Source organism: Eufriesea mexicana, unplaced genomic scaffold, assembly GCF_001483705.2.
Source record: "Eufriesea mexicana isolate 0111107269 unplaced genomic scaffold, ASM148370v2 scaffold12515, whole genome shotgun sequence".
In the NCBI taxonomy this organism is placed as follows: Eukaryota; Metazoa; Arthropoda; class Insecta; order Hymenoptera; family Apidae; genus Eufriesea; species Eufriesea mexicana.
The window spans coordinates 132,777-151,392 of record NW_016920072.1 but is presented as its reverse complement, the minus strand read 5'-3'; the positions used below and the strand labels follow the sequence as shown (position 1 = coordinate 151,392).

At 28.9% G+C, this 18,616-nt stretch overlaps 2 protein-coding genes across 2 annotated transcripts; both read right to left on the bottom strand.

The window, feature by feature from the left end:
* Nucleotides 1-163: 163 nt before the first annotated feature.
* On the bottom strand, nucleotides 164-10,986 carry crh-BP (corticotropin releasing hormone binding protein). The gene is made up of 7 exons (XM_017908707.1): nucleotides 10,804-10,986; nucleotides 2,487-2,577; nucleotides 2,157-2,317; nucleotides 1,534-1,747; nucleotides 1,064-1,242; nucleotides 529-637; nucleotides 164-365 (listed from the first exon to the last, which is right to left on the bottom strand). The coding sequence occupies exons 1-7, from the start codon at nucleotides 10,918-10,920 to the stop codon at nucleotides 235-237; spliced, it is 1,002 nt and encodes a 333-aa protein (XP_017764196.1). The 5' UTR covers nucleotides 10,921-10,986; the 3' UTR covers nucleotides 164-234.
* Nucleotides 10,987-15,314: 4,328 nt separating this feature from the next.
* Osi23 (DUF1676 domain-containing protein Osi23) lies at nucleotides 15,315-17,853 on the bottom strand. The gene is made up of 3 exons (XM_017908714.1): nucleotides 17,552-17,853; nucleotides 15,906-16,066; nucleotides 15,315-15,622 (listed from the first exon to the last, which is right to left on the bottom strand). The coding sequence occupies exons 1-3, from the start codon at nucleotides 17,851-17,853 to the stop codon at nucleotides 15,315-15,317; spliced, it is 771 nt and encodes a 256-aa protein (XP_017764203.1).
* Between the last annotated feature and the right edge of the window lie 763 nt (nucleotides 17,854-18,616).

The window sequence follows — 18,616 nt, the reverse complement described above, 5'->3', positions numbered from 1 at the left end:
ATACCTTGCAATAAAATACATCCATTCGCGCAAATATCTAGTCGCTAAATTATAATAACGGAGTATCTTTACAAAGATTACATAACTAACATATTGATGAATTCAGTTTGCAAATTTTATGAGAGACGGCTAGAATTTTGAGACTTTAACCGGTTGATTCGATAATAAATGCATTCACGGTGAAATTTGCACCACTTCGGACATTGATGGTCAAGCTTGTTTAGGAGCTAATAATTAGACACTAAGATTTCCATCAAGTAACTCGTTTTTGAGCTGTTGAACTTGCACTGTCACAGAATTCTCGAAGGAGCCACTCGATACCAATCGAACAGAAGTGACGCCGTACTCCACTATCTCGCGATAATCTGGAAAATTAGAAACAATTATAACAAACAAACTTAATCAAAGTTCAGTAATAAATAGATTAGGATCGATATATTGAGTTAAATGTATCTAGTTGGTTTCTGTATGGGTCGACACAAAGCTATTTTCTGATTGAAATCGATACAGCGTTCAAAATCATATTACCTGGTTTAGAGTCTATTCCGCAAATAGAATCAACTATCTGAACTTTAGATGTGTCCAAACCATAGCTGCCTCCAATTATTACTTGATCTTGAGGACTGGTCTCATCGCACTAGAAGTCAAATCTTACCATTATTAATTACAAATAACTATATAAACTAAAAATAATTAAAAATGGAAAAAATATAAGTTGCAACTATAGTAGGTTCTCTACACTTACTATACTTAATAAGATATGAATATTAATTGTAGTAATTGTATTTACTGTATATTTATTATGATCACTATATCTCGTTTAATTATAATTAACATGACTTTTATAATTACTACTAATACTGTGATTATTGCAATTACCACGTCGACTGACTAAAAGGACTGAAATTATTACACGATTTTAATTTTTTTATTTTCAACGATTATTAATTAGTAATCTTTAAAGTTGGCATTAATCTTTGCCTATTGTCAGCAGAAAAGTAAATTGAAAACGGGAACTTAGAGATAGTTAAATTAATATTGTAGAAGATTACAAATTACAAACCTTTCGCAAAGTACCGGTTTCAGAGGTGCGAACAGAACCGAGAAAATTCGAAACCCCTACGCCCAGTGCGATCACTCGTACGGTGCTCGGATAAAGCGCGACGTAGGTGCAATTTATACGTCGTCCGTAATTGCGTAGCGTGTATGGCTCGCTTATACTCACTGCCAAAACGTTGCAGGCTATAAAATCAACAAAAAGTATTTCTTTTTTGTTCATTCTATAGTATCCACTTTTTCTATTAAGATGAAGATATACAATGAATAATTAGAAAATGGTTATGTAATAACAAAATATTTTAACGTGTAATAAGAATATCATTTTTATAATTAAAAAATAAGTACAACTATCAAATTTTCAAAAAAATAAATAATCAGAAATTAATAAAACGGAATAATTAATAATAATTAATAAATACTTAAAAATTAATAAATAAAAATATCAACAAATTTTTGGATATCTATTTCACTCACGTCTAGGATTTTTCACGAATTTCACGAACAACGTAAATCCTTTTCCGGGTATTGGGATCCTGTACCGGACAACTGCGACGTTCTGTGAACTCGTAAAGGTTCTTTTCACACCAATATTTTTACCGCAGAATTCGCTGCTCCTCTGCTTGAATGGCAATCGATGGTCTATTTCACTTGGGAACACTTCGCCGTTTAATTCCCAGCCATCAACAACCTGTATGATATAAAAATACATTCTGAATAGCCCGTTATCACATCACAATGTTGAGTTTCTTTTATAATCCATTGGAAAACATGTCTATCGAAATGGGTCCACGTATACACGCTTTCTATGTTCGAAAAGTAGGTTCAGATTATCGGGAAAAAGCCATCTAGTACAACAGCCTCCGTGATGTACATAACTGTGCTTCATACATATAATATGTATTAAACCCTATTAAATATTAGCATTACTTATCATTTATCATAAATTATGTATATTAAATAATATTACTACATAATCTATCACATAACATTTTTAATTACATATGTTATTAAAAAGTAGGGAAATATTCTGTTACACTTTAGCAACTTATGCATAGCGATCATGAGAATTCCACGATCTTGATTTATATTTTTCTCACCGAAACTAATCCATGGTGTTCACAGGGTACATCGAAAGTGATAAAGTTGATTTCTACTTTCTGATCTGGTCCAGCTAGGAAATAAATTCCACAAACCTCCTCGTCATCTGTTTTTGAGGTGTATATAAAAGATCCTGGTTCTGACGTAACAAACATGCAGTCTATAAAAAAATGAAATAAACTTTGATATAAGAAAGAAACGGGATTGAAATGGAAAAGCTTTCTCCATTTCCAGTATTTTTAGGGATTTTTATAGAATGAAAGAGGAACTAAAATAAAATTATAATTCAATAAATACCGCACTTGATGAATGCAAAATCAAATGTATACCTGTGACAGGTTTGAAACGTGTGTAAGAAATTAATAAACCATTCTTCGAGTCTGGTCGATAAAAGTCCTTTGAAAAATGGTCTGCAGGAATCTGTAAAAAGTAACAATCACCTTTTAGAAAAATTTTATAACATTTCTTTTCATACGCTTCTTTAAACAATATGTAACTATAGAAATTGCATCGTCCATTCCTTTATTCTGTTTCATATCTTTCTGTCAGAATCAAGTACAAAAATTCAATGGCCACGAAAATCGATTTTATTCAACGTAACAAACAATAAGAACGATTGAATGGACAATCTTTGTTTTGATATGATTGATATTAAATACAAATTTTAAAATAACGATTTTTAATTTAATTTTTTTTTTTTTAATTTCGAAATGTGTTTCTTTAATTATATTAATTTAATATTTTAACAATTCAATCTTGTGTTACATGTTTTTATTTATCAACTGCTATCAGTAAGCAAAATTAATATTAATATTTACTCAACTACTAGCCCATTCCACTTATTTTGATTACACAGGATTAAAAGCTATTGGATCAATTGCAAAAGGTATGTAATCGTAAGCTATTGTGAAAACTGCAAATTAACCGATTGAAATACGCTCGTGTAAAGCTGAGAGTAAATGTAGAAATTGAATTATTATCAACGTAGAATAATCTGTCTTTTTATTAAATAATTTATTACCCAGATCTCGTTCCATTTAGCAATAACTCATTGAATATCTTGTATTGTTGTTTTTATTATTTTATATTGTCCAAGAAATGATTGAAATATGTCATATAGAATTTTTTAAAAATTGGAACAACATAGAATTTCCTAATCAGTTAATTTAAAAAAAAATAAGAATCTTTTATGTTCTTATTTTCAATTAAAGTTCGTGTTACAAATTAAGTTATTTAAATAAAAAAAGTAGATAATAATACTGATAATATTTCTACATAAAAATTAGCTATTACATGAATTTTAATGAATAAGACTTCAATTATCCTTCAACAGGTTACCATAATACCACAGGAACATAAAGGAGAGCCTCATACAAAAGAGAAAGTTTTCTCACAAAAAAATTAATCTTTGTTCCTTAATGAATGAAATGTCAATGAGAAACATCTCCCTAACAATATTCCTTTTGAAAATTATTCTCCTGACGTTGAAATTTATATATAATATGCTGAAAAAGAACATTCACAACCAGTCGATGAATAAGTAATATTTGAAAAAGCCTAGGGGAAAATCTATTCCGTCACTTGGTGGAAATATCTACATCAACAGACGGATATTACAGCGTGATTGTCATCGGTTGCGACAATTACTATTGTTACTAGTTATCGACATCTTTAGGAAGATATAAAAAATACTAAAAAATTTTATTAAATTAAAAGTTTTTACTGGTACTAAAAAATATTCACAAAAATGTAATTTAATCTTTTTTTTTAAATTTAGTTAATAATGTAAAAATTGTTTCTAATCAATTTGAAGACTTTCTAAGAGAAGTTATGCAAAATCAAAGTGTAGAAATGATTTTTTAGTACAAAGAATATAAGAAATGCGAGGTCATAGGAAGAAAAGCGAAATTACTTTTCCTCGGTGACAATTTGTCGGTCTGCGATGAATTGCAAGGAATGGAGTCTCGACTAACGGAAACATTAATGGATAGAGGGAATTATATTCCTTGAGGGACTGTTTCATGATTACTTCACCGTGGCGTAGTCGGCAATCGGATAAAATTCATTGACTCGCCGGAAACCAATAACAAAGAAACTTGCAGTGTTTGAACAAACGTGTTGTAATCCCAATATCTTTTGGCACAAAACCCGCGTAAGTATATCTGGAAATGTATATACACGTAAGCATACGTAGAAAAAGAGAAGAAAAATCTACAATATTAAAAAATATTATAATATTACAATACACAATATTCTAAATTATTTCTTAATTAAATATAGCAACAAAATTTTTTTTACCTTTTTTACAGGGAAAGATTGTTCATGGTTTATTAAATGAGGTACCAAATTTTGTTTGGACGTTCATTATTAATGGAAAAAGTGAAACCTGGTAAACGAGAAATGTGGTTGATAGTTGTGTAATCTATTTAGTCTCCATCAATATTTCGTTAAAAGTATTTTCTATATATTGGATTTAATATCATGATATTGGTATTAACGTCAAAAACTTTAAAAAGACATCTACATATTTTAAATAATTATTATTTAAATTTTAGTCCGTATTTTTTAATACTATAATTTTGCACGGAATATGTATCTTCCTATTTTTAAATAGAATATTTTGTGACAAAGATGTCGGTTTGAATTAGGTCTCACTTATCTTTGTGTTTCATTTGTAAATGGTGAGAACAAAAGGTATGTCAAGTGACTCGCATAATGTAAACGTTCAAGTATTTAAGGTTGGATGTTACGAGAAGAAATGAACTCTATGACATCCATAATATTCCAGAGCTACGATAAACCCATCGAATGGAGGTTATTTTACCACGATCCTTGAAAAGAGTAGACAAGTTAATTTCCTTTTTGTTTCAAACGTCTAACAATTTCGAAATTTTCGATTCTAAATCGACACTCAAATACTTTGAATAAAGATATCACTCAATACTAGCTTCTGGCTTTTCAAATCCATATTCGTCCAAACTTCTATGAAATCCTAAACCGTGAGTTTATTCATCGTATTATCTATCTAGAATTCTAAGTAATTTAAAAACCATTTCTATTTAAAGATATTTCACCATGCTTCTATATTTGAGAACTTTATTGTATCTTAAAGTTTCTGTTGTATCGTTTTTGTAATTCTCTTTATTGCTTGTATTTATAGTACTCCTACTATATATCTTTTATTATTAGTTTTTAAAATTTTTATAGTTTTTATTATTAAACTACATTTATTACTGTTTCTCCACTTTGTCATTTCTTTTTACTGCTGTATTCCTTTTTCTAGTATTTATTGCTGCAATTACTTTTTAGGAGTCCCTACACAGCTCTTTTTTGTTACTGCATCTCTTTCCTTGATATAGTACACTACTTTTTATTGAAATTCTTTTGCTGCTTTCCAACTTCTTTATTTTTTGTAAAGTTAAGTATTTCTCTGTATCCTTCGTTTTGAATTCCTTCCTTTTTTGAAAAGAAGTGGAAAGTGGAAAATTTTTCCCACCTTAAAAAAATATTGTCAAAACGTAATTTGTTGGGTAATACATCATTCTCCTCTGTACTTATTCGGCTACAATCATCAGGAAGTCACTAAAAATGATTTTAAAGAGACAGTCACCATTGACATGTATAAGGATTGAAGATGTTACAATAATTAAAATTCCTCATAAAAAATACGTGTTTATCTATCTTTTTATGAACTTTAATGATTACTTAACTTGGAAGATCAACTTAGTTGCTGGCAAGTGCTCCATGATACCTTCTCGCTCGAGCCAATTATTCTTTGACAAGGTATAGTAAGTGGAAGGAATATTGTGAGGTTATAAATTAAACCATTAAACAGCGATACCGATTGGACTAGCAGCAACTACGCGCCTGCACGTAGGCAACATTCTTTGTGAAATGTTATATAAAATTAATATTTATAATATTTTATAATACACGGCATTAATTTCTTTTGTCAGATAGACATTACTACGTTGAAAAAAAATTAATCTACGATTATTAAGAATTAAGACTCAGTTTTTTTCGTAAATTAAATTACTTTTTATAGTAAATTAAATATTTATAGTTGTTAAAAATAGTCTATGAGACTTGTAAAATAAATCGGATGTAATACTTTTTCGAAATTAATTTCTATTATTTTTAGCAGTTTAATAATGTTTATTAAAATCGGATGTTCTAAAATAAAAGTTAAAAATGAAGTGTAATCGTTTGAAAACCAATAAATTAGAACAAAGATGAAAGTTCAATATTAGAATAAAACAAATTGTCAATTTTATTCTTTTACCAGTATAAAGGTCTCCAAGAATTATTTCTGAATTTTTGTCGCACGGGCCTGGCTCTTCATTTTCTCTTCAATCTGCCCAAATTTTTATTTTTGTACTCAAAAAGAGGGTACTTCCAAACTCACTGATTTTATAACATATCCATCCATATGCATTTATAGTAGTACAATTCTTATTAATTTAGACGCTATATCAGCTAATCTTCTTAACATTAAAAAACAGTTAATAAATTAATATAATTAATAAATAAATCATAATAGGCAATAATAAATAATTAATAAATCAATGAAGATTAATTAGATTATAAAATCTGATGGGTATCCGTGTATCAATTGCTTTATACATATATCTACTTCACAGTTCGATTTATCGCTCATAAGACACTTTCGTTTACTATAAATCAAATATAATAGTACATTTCGAAAGTATTAATTGAAATTGAGTAATTAATATTTTTGCTCAAATAGTGGAAAATACGATAATATTTGACTGTTAAGAATATGAAGCATTTAAAGAAAAAATTAACCTCTATTTGAATAGATATACGAAATTTTATATTCGTAAATATAAAATATGTCGTTTGTATAATAAAGAATAATGTCAAGAAAGTTGCTACTTTTCAACAATATTTCCATATTTGAACTCCTCAAACCATGTTCTCGATCTTCAAATCAGATACAGCATACTTCAGAGAAGTGTTTAACATAATGCACCATTGATCCTTTCGATTTTCGATACTCGAATGCATACGTAACCTGAAGAGCTCAATGACATAACCTTAAGCTGATTTTTCTACTTTGTGTCAACGTTTTGTTATGGAAGTAGTATTATGCAATCGAAAATCGACAATCGATATTCATGATGTTTTGATATTCGAAATTTTGTAAATTGGTGTAATAAAATATAAACACATTATTTATTTACGTAGTTTATCGATTTATCGTATTGGAAACGATTTTCCATAAAAGAGGGATACACGCATAGCACGACGAAGTATGATACGTTGTTTCGGTATGTCATAATCGTTTTCAAATTTCGAAATACGACTTAGTTACAATTGTTACGCGTTAACCAGTTGCGTTGCTGGCAATTTACGATCGAGGAGCACATACTCGAGATACAAACAGCGGAACAGCCGCGACAAATATTTGTAGTGACACGGATTTACCTTGCAACGATTATTCCACGATGAACGAACTTCTTCCATCGGTAAATTGTACGAAATACATTTAAAAGTATCTTTCTTTCCATTTTCTATGTGTGTATAAAATATATGTGTATATACCATACAGAATTAATGCGTATGATACGTATATAAACACGTGCGCATATACTCGCGCATGTCGTCTATTGATAGTTTCAATAATCGAAATATATAATCGATACAATTTTAATCGTTTGAATATTACATCGAAAGTTAGTTGATTAAACATAAAATTATTTTCGGTTTCAAAAATTAGTTCCAATATAATTCTTTCAAACATTAAGGTTAGTATTTCGTTTATAATACATTTTCTGAGGTCTTTTTAATTATATTCTCCTGTAAATGGAGCCACTTCACCCTGTTTTATTCTGTTTAGCAGGATTCTTACAATTTTTCTATTTTGCTTTCACCTATTTTTTTTATTTTCCCACATTTATTTGTAGATCATTATCCACGAGATATTAAAGGAAGAGCAAATTAAAACGTTTCTTCTTTTCTTGTTTGACGATCACAAGGGAAATTGTTTGAACACTCTATAAACTCGTTAGCTTGCCTGCGGTAGTTGGAACTCCCAAGTACGTTGCAACTCACTTTTTTGCCAGTTACCTGAGCACGTTAAATTGCATTTACACTGACAACAAGCAATTGTACTTTGCAGGTCGCTGGAGTTGTCTCCGATAAGCTTTCAAAACGTACAGGAGATCACGAAATGTTCGTATTGAAATCTCCATTACCCAGAAAAATACTTGTGTAAACAAAAAGTGAACGATACGAAGTAAACGTCGATGTCAATCGATGATCAATAAAATTATGTAGGTTAAAGTAGGTACAAGGGAAGATATTACTAAGCAAACTACTAAAACCAAATATACGTATTGCATCACAGGATAATTCAATAAAAAGAATTAGAAATTAGAAATAAAGGAAATTTAGTATAGTCGATGTAATTCTTCAATCGAATATGTAATTTTCTTATTATAAGACATTAAATTTAATATAAGTTAAAGTGCAATTTAGAGTGTATGAAATGCTTAAAATAACATAGAAATTTCGAGTAAATAATTTTTATATTTTTATGCTAGAAATATAAAAAGTTTTAAACAATTTAATGACAATCTAATTTAGCTACTGCTCAAAATTAGGGTGAAATATAAGTGGTGCTAAAGATACATCTGTTAGGTAATATGCTTTTTTATATAAAACATTGTATAAGTATTAAACAGTAAAAGTACCATAATTTGTATAATTTGTATAAACATATCTTTTATTAACACTGTTCAAATCATACCAACGTACTTTTTAATCTATAATTTAAAAGCCATATAGTTTAAGCAAACCGGAAATTTGTTTAATGTAGTTAATAAATTTTAATATGAACACTATTCAAAATACTGAATATCTTATCGAGTAATAATACAGTCATCGGTAAATCTTCTACGCAGATGGTTCTTTAAACAACAGAAAAATACTCGATCTTATCATTCTTACGTTCCAGGTTTACCCCGGAAGCAAGAGACACAATACGTTCCGTCCTATTCGGTTACGAAACAAGTTACGATATGACGAACAGATATTCGATATTCCCCAGTGATTCGTCACAGAATTTCATTAAATCCCCCGGAACAACGGTACGTATACTTCCTCGTTAATCAGATTACTGGTCCCCGTCCGTTTCATACTACAGAACAAAGTGAAATGAAATTGTCTTCTAAGATCAATGTGTAACGTTGATTCTATGGTCTTTGCTGACACTCTAAGGATGTCCAGTATGAAGCATGAGCTTTTTGTCCCGCGATGAATATCAAATGAAACAACACTCGTAGTTGATACAGAAACTTTAATTAAAAACCCCCTTCAAATTTAACATTTCTCATCTTCGTGTTCAGGTTAACTTCAGTCTACTGACTTGTCTGGACTTCTATAGAAGCTCAAAGTAAAGATCGTTACTACTAGTTACTAACAACTGCTATTTCATTATTCTGTAGCATTAAATTTGCAGATTATTCTACTGGATAACTATTTTATGTTACCTTTTAATTATTATAATTTTCAACTGTAGACCTTTAAAATTGCTACACTTTAATGCAAAATCATTTAAAACACTTAAAATTACTACGCTACAATTATTTTTTAATTTTTTAATTTATTCATTTCCTTCTTAACTTATCTAGGAGCGGGTGACAAATTAAATAATTGATTTTTAATTGCTAATTATCTTTTAGAAAAATATGGATGAAAATTTATTCTTTTGAAGAGATAATGTTGCAGCCATCTTCTAAATAGAAGATTTACCTTTAGTTTTAATTAAAATGACGGGAAACGGTATTCAAAGGCTCAACGAAGGGGAGGAAGGACTACCGAGGCCTTACATGTTGCGTTTACTTTGTAGTACTCATGCAACTAATTACCATGAGGAAGGGAAGGAAATGTAAGCATCATCGCTCGGCTAATGATCGATCTAAACTTCGTTATTGTTATTCTTTTAGGAATTTGTGTGAGCAATACAAAATCGATTTAAGGACACTTGAATACGATTACCTTGATTTGAAAGAAAATAGGTAGATGAATTAAAATGAAATTAATTAAGTAGTGCAAATATTAAAAGCATAAAAATATAAAAATGGCATTATTCATTCAGGTATAATTCGTCTGTTTTATATTTTATTTTTGAAATATAACGGAAATACAATTACTGTATCCAGATATTTTTACCTTATTGAGATAAATTATTCCCAAGCTTTTATTTTATACCCAACAACTATATAAATTATTAAACTTTGCAAAAAAGAACCGTATTTTGTAAATACGAATAAATATAATAATAATACAAAAATTGATTAAAGAATTGTTGCAAAAATTATATTAAAAAATAATTTTACTTAGCTACAAAACAGTTCATGTTAAATACAATTTTAATACACACAGGTAAATTTGTACGATGTAATCGTTTTATTAAAATCTAATACTCTGTATTAACTTCATTAAATTCTATATTAACTATCAAATTAAATTATGTTAAACGTCTATATTAATTCTGTTTTCATAAAAAAAAAGAAATTGGTCACAATATCTCTCACAAAACGTATTACAAAACATAGTAGTCTATCCAAACTCACCTCCCAACCATCACACAGCATTCCAAACAACTATGATAACCCTTACCTGTTGCTGATAGTGTTGATAATCAGTGTTTCCTTTTATTACAGCGGAAACAACATTGAAAATTCCAACGATGAGAAACAATCTCGCCAAACAACATAGAGATCCATTCAGGAACATTTTTCTTCTGGTAAGAATCAAGGAACCGAATGCAATCGTAGTTGAAAGTATAAAGGACTATCTGAAGATTTCTTCCTATCTCCTTTTTATCACTGCTTTCTATTAGGACGTGGGGGAAAACGCGTGGAGCTGGCGTCAGAACAAACTGGAGATTGTATGGCGTCGCGACGCGCGGCGTCCCTCTTATAGTCGCAAGTCCAGCCCGCGATTCGTCCACGCTGCGCATCCCCGAACGCTTGCAACGTAACTGGTGATGATAACGCTGATAAAACGGTCTACGTTCATTTGCATGCTTTTTCCCGGTAAGTCAAGGACCTTTTAAGATCGGTGGAGGAGGATGGAGGATAGAAAAGACTGGTAAATTTATCTGGGATAAGGAAAACATAATGGAAAAAGAAAAGACATTTGAAAAACGGAATTTTAGAGCTTAAAATAGGATAGAAAAATATAAAGAATTGAAAAGAAATGAGTCTAAATATAGTTTTGAAAATTCTTGTCCACAAATTCACTGCAAAGAATTGTTAGGTAATTACTATGTATGGTAATTAATTTCTGGAATCATTGAATTTAAAATTTTTCTATTCTAAATAAGGCAAAGTTAGTTAAATGAAATGTTTTTATCAAAAAGTAAACAATTTTTTTTAATTGAAACAGAAACAATTTAGAATGTTTAATTAATTATTATAATTGTGAGATTGTCGTTATAAATATTAGAACTGAAGAAATAACTTTAAATAAAAATAAAATTTAAGGTGATTAATGGAATTATCTTAAAATCAGATTCCAGTAATTAATAAAAATTCTTCAAATTAATTTCGTGAAAATAATACTAAAGACTTCCCAAATTTCTTTATTTTTCTTCTGTACTATTTTGTCAGCGAAAGTTCACTGAACTTAATAAAATACACTTTCATTGTAACACGACAATTATAACAAAAGCATATCTCTGGTTATAAAAATTTTAAATGCAAATCAAAAGGAACGTCGCCTACTTCATAATCCCCCTAGCAAAGTGGTGAAAAGGAAACTTTCATGTAAACCTTTTTCTATTCTTTTACTAATAGATGACTTTCCTTTTTTTATTAAAATACTTGTTAATATTAGAAAATGATATATATGATACTGAAACATAGATAGGATTTTTCACTTAAACTTGATATTATTTCCATTCACTAAAATTATCTTTGAAGAAGACATAAATACAATTGAAATGTTAAAATAAATTCATCTTATTTAATTACTAATTTTTTAATTTTTTTTTAACTATTACAAAGAAAAATCAATTTTTAAGTTTTATTACAATCTATGGATCATAGCAAATAACTAGGTCTATTTTTATTCATGCGGGAATAACTTTAATAACTATTACTTCAATATATTAAATTCTCTGCAATATCTTTTTAATACTTGTTGTTAATATAAAATACCGTTTTCATAATTTATATTTTTAATAATTAGCAATAAATATACCTTATCTATATCTTATATGATCAATGTATGACTGGTTGCTTATAACTGCTGAATATCTAAATCTTCTTCACTATTAGAGTACGAATTGCTATCTCACATATGCTTATTAGAAAAACAATATTTGTTGTCACCCTCCATCAACCTCTATTTAAGTAACTTATACTTATGAAACATTCTGTAAACTAGAACACTATAGACGAATTAATTCAATGTTTCTCCACTTCTCTAAAGAAGAAAGAAAATTGTTCAATGCGTAATAAGTGAGCTGCAATAGACATTGGCCTCCTGCAGGAAAAGAACAACAATCTTCTAATATCGCCAACTGTGAGAAAGATGAATATATGTCGAATGTACAATATGGTAGCCTACGTTTCATCCCCCTCGGAACTAAGATCAATTAAGACCACTGGCCGCGATATTTATCCGAAACGGTAATTGCCATAAGCTGTATTAACGATTGCGAGTTGACTATTTTTGGAACAAATACTAATCTTCCAATTAGCTATGTTTATTTCTCTGTCTTGAATATTCATTTTGAAAATTCATATATTCTTTAACAAATATTTTTTGTAAATATTACTATCCAAGTTATAATAAAATATTATTTCTCAAAATTAAATGTTTTTCTCAAAGTTTTATATTATGTTTTAGGTTTTAAAGAATTCGAAGTTCTAAAATGTTTTTGAAAGCCCCAATTACATTTTAAACTCTGAGTTATTTTTTCAAACCTGCGGATTCTAGTAGTACCAATAAAGGAACATCTTATACTAACAACGCTAAGAATGCTGAATGAAGGAGAGTAATAAATATTTTAATCGAACATGAATAAGAATGCGATGTATTTACGAAAGTATCGATTATACGAACCGTTCTGGCCGTTTTATAGGAATAGATTTGATGCGTTCAATGGAAAGCTGAATTATTCACTGGGACGCTTCTGAATTTTATTAAATCACGTCCGCGAGATTTACGACCACGACTCCCTCAGGGAACCACGACTGTTTGATCACGTAAAACGTTTCTTAGTGTCTACCTCTTAATACCGCTAATATTAACAAGAACACTATAAGCTGTCAATTTAATAAACAAAAAAATATTATTCAGTAATAATTTATTAATTACAATAATTATTTTTTCATATTTAATATGAGAAATAATGATAATTTTTAATCTTGAGTAAGAGAAATAATAAATATTTACTGATTTTAAACAACAGAAATAATCTTTTTTATTACTATGTAAAGTAGTAATCAGTGTATATTATGTGAAACATCTTTTCAAAAAAATTATTATAATTAAGTTTTTGATTTTCTTTTATAGAGTTTCCACGTATGTTCTTCACCGTTTTCTCCTCTTTTACAACCACCCGATAATACACAAAAGGACTCCCAAAGTAATACTCGATAGCCCTAAGATCGCTATTTAAAAAAGAAAATTATACAGGTAATTTCTATATCTTGAAATAAATATTATAATTAACTCTACTTAATCAAAAATTATTTCCACTGAATTTACATATGCTTCATTAATTATTTAGCAAAAAGAGAATAAATATGATTTTTTAATAATAATTTTAATTAAAATTATCCACGTTTCCTAAAATTAATTAAATTTATTTAAAAAAATTGTTTATACCATACCGAAATCTTTTATTAAAAAATATTACCATATTTTACTCGTATTTACTTTAATCGTATAAATTCTACTTAGTTTATTTAAAACAGAATAAAATTAATTTCCTTTTCATAAAATAGTTAACTTACTAACAAATAAATAAATGTACTTTTCATTCCGTTTAAAAATAATTAAATTCGTAAAAAGAAATTATTTTTCATAATTAAAAATTTGTTTATTAAAAACATATTATACTTTGGTTCAAAATTCAAATTCTGATTTTTAGATATACTTCTATCACTTAAATCATGGATGCGATGTGACGGCTGTTTGACCACGGCTAAGAACAATCTACTAACATTCTTCTGACATGCATAAAAAGCAACATATGAGAATATATTTGATAAAGTTGAACTTCTCCAAGTATTAGCAATAATATTATTCGAAGTCTTTACTCAAGTATCATGCAAAAAAAAGTCATTGTAAGTCACACTCAAACTACGATTATTAAAATTATTTCATTTTAAATGGGACACTAAATTCCTTAGAATTTTGTACATTATGTTAACTTAGATTTTCAAATAATTCTAAACTTATATCGTTTAAGTTGTATAAAGAAATATCATGGGAAGAAAACTTTATGGAATATCTTCCTGCAATATATTATATTTAAATTATTGTAGCATATTTTACCATAAACCTAGTTCTTATAAATTATACTTATTTTTAATGATAAACAAAAGTTCGCACATAGTATGTATTCCATGAAAAAAGAAAGAAAATTCGAGGAATTTACTTTACTGTTCTAGCAATGTTGTTTAACGCACCAAACAGAGCATTTACTGTTTTCGTATTTCCTCCTGTGTAAATTCGTTCATCTTTCCCGTAAACATTTAAAACACAAAAATTTCTTAACTGTCGCAATTTACTTTTACAACTATATTTATATGATATAAATTTCAGAAAATTAATCTCATAAAAAATATATTTTTTTTAGCAATTCTTTTTGATCATTTGTTATAAATAAATTAATGCTTAATTTTCTTTAATACAACGTATGAATAATCAGGATAACCTCTCTTTGAGTAATTAATTTTCAACATACTATATTCGAATATAATTAAAATTCATTATGAGCCTTCAAAATCACCTTGATAAATGACAGAAAATAATCTCTTCAATTACTACACACATAAAATTTTCACCATGTATAAAGGGAATTTATCGTATTCAGTAATCGACATACGGATATTTCGTCATTCACAAATAAGAATTAATAAAAAGCCTAAGGGCCCTTAGCATAGGAAGAGTTAAGGACGAATGTGTGGTGGAAAAGGTAAATCTAAATGTGGGGGCGGCTCTATATGGCTTCTTTCATGCCAGCCCTCTGCTACAGGAGTGTGATACAGTCCATAGTTAACGCCGTTTGTCGCTATTTTCTTCAGGCCCTGAATACTGGACAAAATCAAGGCCATTTTTGCTAAAAGTAACGCCTTGCCACCGAGGACAGCAAGAAATTGAAAACCCATGGGTATCAATATGGAACCCATCAACAAGAAACCCATCATCATCAACGGTACCATGTGATTATGTCTGTGACGGTGGCGACGCCTGCGGCCTGATAACCATAATGGGATACTTGATGTAATACATGGTTCCTTAATGTTCTTCAACAGCATATTAATCTTCTTTTTAAAGGAAATATATGATCAAAACGATATAATTTAAAAATAGAATTCTAGGGATGAAAATGTCTCTTCAGCCAGAGATCATTAAATGTCACACAATGAACTTTGAATAGCTTTAAATAAGAACAAATTAATGTGAAGTGCAATTACTTTTTAGAGTTAAAATATTTTTCAAATATCAAAGAACAAAGTAAAAATTATATAAAAACAAACCTTCAAACTTATTACTATCTATATCCGTTTCTGTATTATTAACAAAGGAAATAATATTATTGGTTAAGTGGTCCACATCGACTTTAAAGACGTGAGTGCGTAGAACTCGTAAAAGTCGCTTCACAATTATGGTTGTCCAATTAATATCATTTCCTAAATCACTGGAACAAACAAAAAAGATAATCATGCGTCTTTACCACAGTTCTTTTTATTTTTTAAAAGAACTTATCGTGAAACCATTAATTTCAATATTCTTGAATTTTCACCTTTATTATTATTACAGTTTACAGATTCCTTTCAAGACATAAAATTTGTGACGAACTATTTATCTAAAGGAGTTCAAGAAATAAACAGAATCAATTTTGATACAAGTTGGATAATAGGACATTAAGTTAATCTCAAAGGAAACTGCAAAAAATCTATTAAATACGAGTTTCCTGTCACGAGAGATTGCGTGACTTGAAATTTGTTCGCGAAAAATATTCTAGTGCTCCATTAAAGATCCGATATTTTTCCAGTCCGCAGGAAATAAGGGGAGACAAAATCACAGCTGCTTTGTATCACCATACACATTCTTACGAAGCTATTGTGACTAAGAAACAACAATATAAGGCAAGGAAATCGTAAATGCAAATCGTATAATAATTTTAAATAAGCAAGTAGGTAACACTTCAAAAATTTTATTTATTTATTTTACATATTGATTATTTTCATATCGTTTTTGTCCAGTTTTTAAACAATTTTAATTTTTTACTGCATTATAAGTATTATGCTGCATTATAAGGAACAGAAATTATGTTAAACATTTATAGTTTACAGATATATATTTCATAAAATTGTTGGAGGGACTTCTGGGACTTCTTTGTACATTTACTTTAATATTGACACAACTATTAAACAACGGAAATCGAAAATAAACTTTTCGACAGAATTGACGTAATAAAATAAAATTTCTTATTATGATATAATGATAGTTTTGTATTAATAAGGTTAAGAATTTTTGATTGAACATTTAAATAAAAATAATTTTTTAAATTATATTTTACAATAAGTAAAATAAGTTTTATAGAAATTACAAAATTTAAATATTTTTTTATAATATTATTTATGCAATTTAGAAAACTACTTCAAATAAGAGGAATATTTCCCATTACAATCTCTCTATGAAAAAGACACTTAAGTTAATTGCAGATAAATGTAACATCATATTAACTAGAACGACGCCTTGGAAGAAAGGAACAATATCTCATAAAATGATCAATAATAAGAAGTTAACTTTCATTCACTTTTCCGAGTCGAGAAGTTTCAAAGTAGAACGTAGAGCTTCCACGGCAACTTTTACGTCCTTTAACTTTTCAAAACCTGTCGAACTTCCTTGAACATCTCGAAGTATTTTTCTGAAGATTTTGATATATTCAAAACCAGTCCAACGAACGTAGGTTTCTCTTTATCAAATTCTCTATGACTCTGATATAGGTTTTTCAGTTTTTATTCACTATTTCTCACATACGTATACCTCTATAAAACTTATTATAGTATGAAAATATTATGAAATACACTTTTAAATTATACATTGCAAATTACTTTAATTTAAGAATTCTTTCGCTTTTAATTTCAAACTATTTAAAATAAGTTTTTTACTTTACCTTTCTATATTATTATCCGTTGAATTTACCCTGGCGTCATGGAATCTTATTAAATCCAGCCCTTCAAATATTGGTATAACATCATCAGCCAAAAGAGAATCCAATGCAGCCAGTACACGCTCTTGCACACACTTCCGGAACTTCTCTAAAAATTCATCTTGTCCAGAGTTGTTCCAGGACTCCAATGGACAATTCTTAAGCACAGAACGTAGGCCAGTATACCAATTCGTGTTGTCAACACATCCAGCGTCACCGGCCACGAGGGTGACAAATACGGACACGTAAAATGCACGTAAGTGCATCTGCATTCAAGGGAACAGCCACGAACTTTAATAATGAGTCATAATAACTTGCAATGCAATAAAACATAAGGGTTTGGCTGAAACTCCGAAGCTTTATCTCAACTGATATTATCATCGATTTAGTTTCAAAAGCGATAAAAACAATTTCTGAATAGGTAATTTATAGTTGCTTTAAATTCCTTGACATTTTGCTTTTTACTTCGAGGTTGCTGTAGCAACTTTGTATTGTTATGTTGTTTAATGATGATGTATTTGCAATATCCAATCTTTAAGTTTACTTAATTTATTTTGAATATAGTATTTACTTAATAGTATTAAAATTACCTAACTGAATCGAAGTAAAATTTACTACTTTTGTATGTTCATTTTTAAAAAATAATTATTTTATTTCATTTATATTTATCTACTGAAATAATTTGAAGTATCAGATTTATTTTATTATTAAAATTGAAATTTATAATATATTATCCCAACAATACTATATTTCTTCATCTTAAAGAATTATTACTCGAAATCTCAAAAATTAAGTTTTTCTTAATCATTCTGTCACAACTTTTTACACCTTTATATAATACATACAGCTTCAGCCTCCCTCGCAATCTAATTTTTTTCTGTTCACTAGTAAACGTTACCTCGAAAAGTGAGCGCACCACTGGAGATACGTTCTCTAAAATCGATCCCGATTCACTGTAAACGTTCGATCGTAGCTATATGAAGATTTATACGCACAGGAAATAGGCTACAATGCCGACCAACTGGTTAT

Coding starts and splice junctions, on each gene's coding strand:
- crh-BP (XM_017908707.1), bottom strand. CDS start 10,920: ATGTTCCTGAATGGATCTCTATGTTGTTTGGCGAGATTGTTTCTCATC. Junction 2,318..2,486: donor ACGTTTCAAACCTGTCACAG/GTATACATTTGA, acceptor ATTTTTTTATAG/ACTGCATGTTTGTTACGTCA. Junction 1,748..2,156: donor AACACCATGGATTAGTTTCG/GTGAGAAAAATA, acceptor TATATCATACAG/GTTGTTGATGGCTGGGAATT.
- Osi23 (XM_017908714.1), bottom strand. CDS start 17,853: ATGCACTTACGTGCATTTTACGTGTCCGTATTTGTCACCCTCGTGGCC. Junction 16,067..17,551: donor ACGGATAATAATATAGAAAG/GTAAAGTAAAAA, acceptor TGTTTGTTCCAG/TGATTTAGGAAATGATATTA. Junction 15,623..15,905: donor AGATAGTAATAAGTTTGAAG/GTTTGTTTTTAT, acceptor TATGGTTATCAG/GCCGCAGGCGTCGCCACCGT.